The 9148-nt window shown below is 47.1% G+C and overlaps 1 protein-coding gene across 1 annotated transcript; it reads left to right on the top strand.

Moving 5' to 3' along the window:
• The first annotated feature begins 778 nt into the window (after positions 1-778).
• Positions 779-8571, top strand: LOC136001420 (cystatin-A-like). Its single transcript, XM_065655730.1, has 3 exons — positions 779-891; positions 6118-6219; positions 8406-8571. Exons 1-3 carry the CDS (start codon positions 820-822, stop codon positions 8532-8534), a joined length of 303 nt encoding a protein of 100 aa, XP_065511802.1. The 5' UTR covers positions 779-819; the 3' UTR covers positions 8535-8571.
• The last annotated feature ends 577 nt before the right edge of the window (positions 8572-9148 follow it).

Raw genomic sequence — 9148 nt, forward strand, 5'->3', positions numbered from 1 at the left:
AGAACAGCTGTTGTGCACACACAACTACTGTAGTACAAGGGATCGTACTTTGTCTTCCAGGAAACTGGCACTGGAGTTGCAACAAAAAAGTAAATGGTACAGCGTATTCAGTTGTTATTCTGCTTGCTTGAATACAGCTCTAGGTTTGATAGGAAAGAAGCAGAAATAACTTATTTGCAGTACTTACCTGAACCTAGGATTTATTTTTTCCCCTTCTGGTTTTGGTGTTTACCTTGGCACCTTTCTGGTTGGGCAGAGGGAAGAAAAGTCACTGAAAGTAAAACGCCTCTGTTTCCCGCTTTGAAGGATATTGAGACAATGCAATTTCAAGTTGAATGGGATCTGCACCAGGAAATCACTGCCTGCTTGCTTCTGATCTTGAATAGTGTGTGATTTTGGGTGTGATTTTGGGCGTGATTTTGATCCACTTCCTTAACACACAGACTAGTCATCTGCACATGGGTGGAGAAGCAAGAGGTTCAAGTTTCAGCCCAAACTTGTGGGTGGCTGGAGGCTGTTGCTGGCTTTTCTTATTAACATGAAGACTATATACACTTCAGATTTACTACATGCACTTAAGATTTTTTAAAGTGCTTCTTACATTTAGTATTACTGTCAGTGCTTTACATAGTTTTTCCCCGTTTTCCCTGTTTTTCTCATTCTCTAGTTCAGTAATGGTAGGTTCCACATGTTACAAGTCACATGATTCCATGACGCACGTATATGGGTATATATACGAGATGTCTGGTGACTCTGCTCAGACTGCGCTGAACTTCCCTCTTCAGAACCACCGTCACTTCAGAGCAGTTACCTGCCACTATGTCGCCGACTCTTGGGGGCTTATCTGAGACCAAGCCTGCTACTCCTGAAGTGCAGGAAATTGTTGACAAGGTGAGTTGTAGCCTATCTAAAGATAAAGTCTCTGTGTGCAAAGGGTCGAGTCTTGAAGCTTGTGCAAAGGCTGGGAGACCAGGTGGTGATTTTGAACCAGTGTTTAAACTGAAGAAGCTTGTGCGGAAAATGGGAATCCCCTTGATTGCCAGCCAGTATTTCTCAGCATTCTGCATAGGCAGTGTGCCGGTAAGGCTGAGACAAGGCACTTCTCTGTCTCATCCTTGTCCATGACCATAACTGGCCACCTCCAGTTAACATTTGGGTGCAGCTGGAAGGGCAACTCTACTATGCCAGCATTGAGGCTGCTTGTTTGAAATTAAAGGTGGTGTATTTGCAGGGAGAATATTGTACCTGGTAGAATTAATTCCTCACTGAAGGACATGGATAGTACAAACCATGTGGTAGTAGGCATTAAAACAAGATATATACAGCACGAGGCTATGGGTAAATCACTTCCTGTCCTGGAAGTAGCTCTGTAAACAGCACCTCAGTGTATTGTCAATTCTGTTCTCATACTAAATCCAAAACACAGCACCATGTACCAGCTACTGGGTAGAAAATTAACTCTATCCCAGCCAAAACCAGGACAAGTACCAATCCGCGTCTCCCGTGAGCTTGCAGGCTGAGACCAGGCAATGATAAAACCAGGCTAAGGTGAGCTGGGCTGTGCCACCAGGAGAGATCTGTAAAGGGGCTGCGTAGGCTGATGCCAGAGTCCAGTATTCTCTGACCAGGTTCTTTTAGATATTCCACACATGGAGGGTATAATGTTTAATATCAGACTTATTTGAAGATATTTGGTGTTACATGAGGTTTCTGATTTAGGTTCCTCTTAGCAAAATAAAGCAATTGCAAAATACACTTCAATCACAATACAGATATGATCTCCATCACTGTTCTTTAGAATATGCTCACTGTCATGATGCTGGGCGTTCTCAGCCACCAGGAGGGAGAACATGTGCTGAGGCTAGCTCAAGCCCACTATTGTCTTCCAAATTCTTTTGTTTGTTGTTGACTTTTTGTACTGCGTGTTGGGCGGAGCCACGTATTCATTGTCCCCATGCTGACCTGGCTCACTTAGGGCAGTGTTCACCGTTCTTTAAATGAACTCAGGGAGTGACACCCTCAGTCGATCCACTCAACTGACAGAGCGGTTTATCTAAAACAAGCACCCTCTGGTCTGCATTGTGTTGAGCTAATGTCAGCTGCTTTGCAGAAGCTGTGGTCTGTCACACCCTGCATTATTTTCTGAGATTCGTGGGCACATCGCCCTTGCCCAGCTCCTCTGAGCCTTCTTCCACTGTACGGCTGTATTGGTCAATCACAGTTGGGGTTGCCAGAGTTGAGCACGCATGCACAGAGTATCTGACAACAGGTTAATCAGAGGGGAGATAATTTACAGCAGAACAGAAAGAGAAAAGGATTATCTGAAACTGTTTGTGAGGCACCGACTGAATTACTCGGGAGCAGTGCTGCTGTTCCTCTTGTGCTGGCACAAGTGGTTGAAGGAGAAGCACTTGCAGTGATAAATTCCCTCAGCTGTGGAGAAGAGACCCTAGGGCAGGACTCGTAGCACCTTGGTGTCCCTGTAATTCCTGTTGCCTCATATGTGTAGGACAGGGAGAGCAAAGTCTCCTGCCTGCTGGGGGCTGTGAAGTTTGACTAATGAGCCTGTGAAATCGCTTAAGGGCCTCCTTTGAACACTGCTGGGACACTGTAGCATGCCAGATACCGAGCTATGTTCTTAATGCTTGGCAGTGTCGCTGGTGATCAAAAGATCCTGCCCTATTGCAGTGCGTATCCGAGATGAAATCTCAGTGCTTAACTGTCATGATGCCATTCTATGGGATTTTATGCTCTGTAAAGCAGAGAAGCAATTCATGTGATTTGAGTGAAGTTGTGAAGAGCATCTGCAGACCTTGGGATGCCCAACATCTGTTCTGCTCTTTGGATTATACCTGTGCCTTGTCAATAGTCAGTGAGCTGGGGCATGTTATTTATTCATTCTCCTTGTTACGCAGCTGTTGCCTAAAATGGAGGAAGGTTTTGGGTTTAAGGAGCTGCTAGATAAGAGCTTAGGAATCTTACATTTTTCCATCTGAGGATTAAGGAGCTGTCTGCCTGCCTGATTTTACTGAAGGCTCTGTCCAGAAATAACAAGTGGGGGATGTAGTGGCCAGAGGATGGGAGAGATGGTAAAAAGGGAGAGAACTGGCTTGGTTTTGTTCTGAGAGAGAAATAATATGTACCAAAAAATGCCGCTTAGGATCATCCTAGGAGCCCTCAGACCCAGCCTGCTGGAGCAGGTTGGAAATTGAACTTTCCCTGGTTTGCTGGATTTAGCAGCTCCCGAGCTAAAAGTATTGCTATTGCTCCCCTGGGATAGAAAACCCACGGAAGCTGCTGGGAAGAAGAGCAGAGTAAGAGTTTATGAAGAGCCTGAGTAAGATGATCATTTCTGGCTACCTGGACATAGTGGATCTGGATGTTTCTAGGGCAATTTCTGGGCCTCGCCTGCTGGGAAGGAATGCCCTGAGAATGGCAGCCAGCTGTAGGTGTACATGCTGAGAAAACCAAGTAATTCTGTGTGTTTCTGTGGAACAGGTGTGTGGTGAGAAGCCCTGACACGCTTCTGGCCCCTCCCAGGGGCTGCCTGAGCAGGCTCCTGAGTGACACTGCGCTCCTCTGCTGGGCTGCTGGATGCCTCTGCCCTGCCTCGGGCCATCGGCATGGAATCGTACAATAGTTTGGGTTGGAAGGGACCTTCAAAGGTCATCTAGTCCAACCCCCCTGCAATGGGCAGGGACATCTTCAACTAGATCAGGTTGCTCAGAGCCCTGTCCAGCCTGGCCTGGAATGTCTCCAGGGATGGGGCATCTGCCACCTCTGGGCAACCTGTGCCAGTATTTCACCACCCTCATTGTACAAAATGTCTTCCTCATGTCTAGTCTGAATCTCCCCTCCTTTGGTTTAAAACCATTACCCCTTGTCCTGTCGCAAGAGGCCCTGCTAAAAAGTCTGTCCCTATCCTTCTTATCGGCCCCTTTTAAGTACTGAAAGGCTGCAATAAGGTCTCCCTGGAACCTTCTCTTCTCCAGGCTGAACAACCCTGACTCTCTCAGCCTTTCCTCACAGGAGAGCTGTTCCACCCTTCTGATGATTGTTGTGGCCTCCTCTGGCCCCTCTCCAACAGGTCCATGTCTTTGCTGTACTGAGGGCTCCAGAGCTGGACACAGGACTCCAGGTGGGGTCTCACCAGAGTGGAGGCGAGGGGCAGAATCCCCTCCCAGAACCTGCCGGCCATGCTGCTTTTGATGCAGCCCAAGATACAATCGGCCTTCTGAGCTGCAAGCGCACATTGCCAGCTTATGTCCAGTCTTTCATCCACCAGTATCCCCCAAGGCCTTCTCTGCAGGGCTGCTCTCAATCCCTTCATCCCCCAGCCTGTATTGATACCAGGGGTTGCCTCAATCCAGGTGCGGGACCTTGCACTTGGCCTCATGAGGATCATATGGGCTCACTTCTCAAGCTTGTCCAGGTCCCTTTGGATGGCATCCTGTGCCTCAGGCGTGTCAACTGCACCACTCAGCTTGGCGTCATCCGTGAACTTGCTGAGGGTGTACTCAGTCTCACTGTCTGTGTCATTGATGATGATGTTAAAGAGTTACTGGTCCCAGTGCGGACCGCTGAGGGACACCACTTTTCACCAGTGTCCATCCAGACACTGGGCCTTTGACCACCACTCTCTGGATGCAATCATCTTGCCAATTCCTCATCCACTGAACAGTCCACCCATCAAATCCATACCTCTCCAACATAGAGGGAAGGATGTTGTGAGGGACCACGTCAAAAGCTTTACAGAAGTCCAGATAGACGACATCCGTAGCCCTTCCTTTGTTCAGTGAGGTAGTCACTCCACCATGGAAGGCCACTAGGTTGGTCAGGTGGGACTTGCCCTTGGTGAAGCCACGCTGGCTGTCCTGAATCACCTCCTTGTCCTCCATATGCCTTAGCACAGCTTCTAGGAGGATCTGTCGCATGATCTTTCCAGGCACAGAGGTGAGGCCGACATGTCGGTAGTTCCCAGGGTCCTCTTTTCCATGCTTTTTAAAAATGGGTGCAATATTTCCATTTTTCCAGCCACCAGGGACTTCACCTGACTGCCATGACTTCTCAAATATCATGGAGAGTGGCTTGGCACTACATCAGCCAATTCCCTCAGGACTCTGGGATGCATCTCACCAGGTCCCATAGATGGATGTATGTTCAGGTCCCTCAACTGGTCACAAACCTGGTCTTCTCTTACAGTGGGAGGGACTTTGTTCCCCAGTCCCCTTCTTGCAGTTCATCTACTCGGGAAGTGTGGGCAGAGAGCTTGCCAATGAAGACTGAGGCAAAGAAGTACCTCAGTCTTCTCCTTGTTCATTGTTAACCAGTTTGCCAGTCTTGCTCATTAGGGGGGACACACTTTCTTTGACTTTCCTCATCTGGATGACATGCAGAAGCCCTTCTTGTTATCCTTTGTGTGTCTTGCCAAATTCAGCTCCAGCTGTGCCTTGCTCTTCCTGACCCCATCTCTGCACAGCGGGGCAGTGTCCCTATACTCTTTCTGGGATACCTGTCCCTGCTTCCACTGCCTGTGCATTCTCTTCTTGCCCTTTAGTTTGACCAGCAGGTCTCAACTCAGCCACCTCTTGACTTCCTTACCCAATTTCTTACACCCGGGGATCGAGAGATCTCTTGTTTTCTATGGAAAGCGTCCTTGAAGATCTGCCAGCTGCGTTCTGCTCCCTTGTCCCTGAGGGCAGTTTCCCAGGGGGTCCTGCTGCCCAGCTCCTTGAAGAGCTGCAAGTTGGCTTTCCGAAAATTCAGTGTCCTGACTTTACCCTTCAGCCATCCCACATCCCTCGAGACTGTGAACTCCATGTGCAAATGATCACTGCAGCCCTGGCTGCCTCCAGTCTTGATGTCACCAATTAGCTCACTCTCGTTAGTGACTATCGGGTCCGGTGTCGCATCTCCCCTGGTAGGGCTGTCTGTTACCTGGCTTAGGAAGTTATCCTCAATGCACTCCAGGAGTCTCTTGGATTGCCTATTTATTTGGGGGCTCCAGGGTTTACTTCATTAAGGGTGTGTGTTTGAAAGGATGAAAATTACAGTGGTAGCTGTGAAAGTAAAGCCTAAATATGAACCTGCCAACCATTCTTCCCTTTCTTTTTACAGGTGAAGCTACAATTTGAAAGCAGAGTAAACAAGACATGTGAAATCTTTAAAGCCATATCATATAGGACTCAGGTGGTTGCTGGGACAAACTACTTTATCAAGGTTTGTATATATTATAGGAAGGAGTGCTTTGTCATAGAAGACCATCTGATGTGACTAATAGAGTTATAGACTGTCTCCAGATGCTTATAAAATTCCTCTGTTTGGCGCTACTGTACAACAGGAACATAGAAACTTATAAAACATGCGCTGTGCTGCTTCGGATGTGAATGATAACTTTCTTAGGATCATCACAGTCAAAGACTGTAGATTGCCTTATCAGCTCAAATGATTTAGATTAGTCATAACTCTACTCTCCTGTTTCCTTTAAAGGCAAAGTAGCTTTCCTATTGCCTCTGCGTCCTCCAATTGTGTTTATTAGGATTAACTGGGGGTGAGCCTGAGGATCTGATGGAGAGTTAGAGTGAATTTTTTAATTTCATGCAAGCATCTCATGCTCGGCTGACCAGTTTTGCAGGCAAGCATGCATGCTGATGTTTTGGTTCTGTGTCATGTGCTGCAGAGGAGCAGCCTGCCTGCTGGTTTTTCTGTATTTCCAAAGCCCCCTTTCTGTTGTGGAGGAAAAACAGGTACTGCTTAATTTGGAGCCCTCTGATAGTGCTGTTCATCCTCTACTAGAAAATCTTACCCATGGATTTGAGCAGCTTTCTGTGAAGTAAAGTGCAAGTAATTGCTGGGCCTATTTTGCGAGTGAAGGCCGGAAAGCACTGCTTAGTGGCAGGCTGGCTTTCTGGCAGCAGAGCAAACACTGGATGCGATTGCTGTATCTGAACCGCACATGTGCACAGACTTACACCTGGTAGGATGTGCTCCCTCGACAAGAGTCGGTTTGGGATTTAGTAGTTCTGCAGAGACATTATGAGCATTTGCTCTAAGTTTCTCATACTTAGTTGATCCCAGGAAGGACAGACACTGCTAAAACAACTCTTGAACACTTATTTCTGCTCTCTGGGCACCAGGGGATTGTACTGACCGAGTACGTATTCTATGGCTAATGCAAGTCTTACTTACATAAATGGCGTTTATCCTTCCCTGGCTCCTCTGAGATGCGCTTTCGCTTTGTGGACAAGGTACTGAGTGATACAGAGTAACAATTTACAGGAAGGCTGCAGTGAAACCAGAAGTCACGTCTAATTGCATTTCTTCACTTAGTGCCACCCTGTTGCTGACTCAGGCAATATAAGATACTTGTTTGCTGTCCATGCTGAGCCTCATGAGCAAACTACTCGGAAATAAAGACTGACATGTTAGTGAACTTGGAAGAAATCCATTTTATAGCACTGAAAACTGATGATGGGTCGCGTTTTCCCAATCTTGCAAGTGGTAGGAAGCAGTTATTCACTTTAGTGGTAGCTGGAATGACCTCTTTCACAAGATTGTTTTCTTTTATCCTTCTGAATTCTCCACATTGCTAAATTTTACCAACAGACTTGCAGATGAGATATAATCCAGACCAAGAGAAACAGTGCAGCCTCCAGAAGGCATGCAAAAACCTCCTGGAGCCTAAGGCATTAAACTTTCCCTTAATGCCATAGACCTCAAACAGCGAGAAAACTTGTGCTTGGCTCTGTATGTATGAAATCATGCACAGCTCTGTAGTAGCAAGCCTTAGCGGGAGGACTTGCTGGAGGGGAAGGTGAGTTTATTTTGAAAATTATTTATTTCAGCCACTCACCCTACTCTGAGAGGCACCAAGAGGTGTCAAGTTGTCTGTTCAGGCACCGATGTGTTTGCAGTAATTCTGCAGACAAGGGATCCTGGCTTTCAGGTTTCTTAGGACCGTGTGCTGGCTGTGGCTAGATCTTTCTGTGCCTTCTGGGAGATGACACTGTCTCTGCACCTTGCCCCAGCCCTGAGGCATTAAAATTTACCCAGTGTCTCTCGTTTCCTACTCTGAGTGTCCGGAGAAGCTGTCAGCTGATGTGCTGGGATCTTTGTGACCTGAATAGGGTGCCCTGCAAACCTTTCTCCTGTTGTGCCTGCTGGTGCTTCCACACTCCAGCAGTGCTGCCCATTTTCCATTTGCATGAGTCTGAAGGTTTTTATTACAGTTCTCTACAGGTGTATAGAGTTTCCAGCACCAGTTAGTTACTATCCAGATGGGTTAAGAGCTGTTGAAGTAAAAGGGGAGAGAAACCTAAAATTCAGCTCCTGAGCAAAGATCTTCTTCCTGTTGTTTGAACCTGCTTCACCCATGATCCTCACTTTCCCACTGTTTTGGTTTCTAGGTCCAAGATTCTGATGACAACTATGTCCACTTAAGGGTGTTTCAGGGCCTCCCTGCTGAGAACGACTGTCCCAGCCTTGTCAGTTTTCAGACCGGGAAAACCAGAGATGATCCTCTGACCTACTTCTGAGAGACAATGAGGAATGGTGCCTCACTTCTGCAAGATGTGTGTGGTTTCTGCCTGTGTCAGTAAATGTGCAAAAATAAAATAAGTTTTGAAAGCTATTTGTTCATCTACTGCATGTCATGTCTAGGTCTGCTGCCTGGCTAAAACTCAAGTGGGCTCTGAAATACTATGCAAGGCAGAAGAAGTGCTATAATAAGCCAGACTTAGGGTCTCCAATTTTTCCCTGTTTGGGGAGGGTCTGTGTGGGAACTCTCTGGGCTGCTATGAGAAAAAGCATGTAAGACCCCTTAATATTCAGGAGACAGAACATGCTCTTTCTAAGCAATGCTGGTTACACACTCCCACAGAGCACACCTGCAACAAAAAGCCCAGTAACACACAGGTAAGGTCACCATGCTCTCTCCTCTCAAAGCTGCTTGCCAATTCTACAGTCTACACCACTGGTCGCTGATCTCTGGCTGGACCTTGTGGTGCTGAACTTTTTGAGCACAGCAGCTCAGCGAGTTTGCAGTCCACTTCTCTGGCACACACTTAAGCAGCTCATCTATGAGGTGTTATGGAGAACAGCATCAAAAGCCTTACCAAAGTAAACAACAAACATCTTGGCAAATTGAGAG

This window comes from Caloenas nicobarica, chromosome 1 (genome assembly GCF_036013445.1).
Source record: "Caloenas nicobarica isolate bCalNic1 chromosome 1, bCalNic1.hap1, whole genome shotgun sequence".
NCBI lineage: Eukaryota > Metazoa > Chordata > Aves > Columbiformes > Columbidae > Caloenas > Caloenas nicobarica.

Bases quoted from the DNA above. Each gene is read 5' to 3' on its own strand.
- LOC136001420 (XM_065655730.1), top strand. From the start codon at position 820: ATGTCGCCGACTCTTGGGGGCTTATCTGAGACCAAGCCTGCTACTCCT. The intron at 892-6,117 runs GTGAGTTGTAGC...TTCTTTTTACAG, and splicing joins TGCAGGAAATTGTTGACAAG to GTGAAGCTACAATTTGAAAG. The intron at 6,220-8,405 runs GTTTGTATATAT...TTTGGTTTCTAG, and splicing joins GGACAAACTACTTTATCAAG to GTCCAAGATTCTGATGACAA.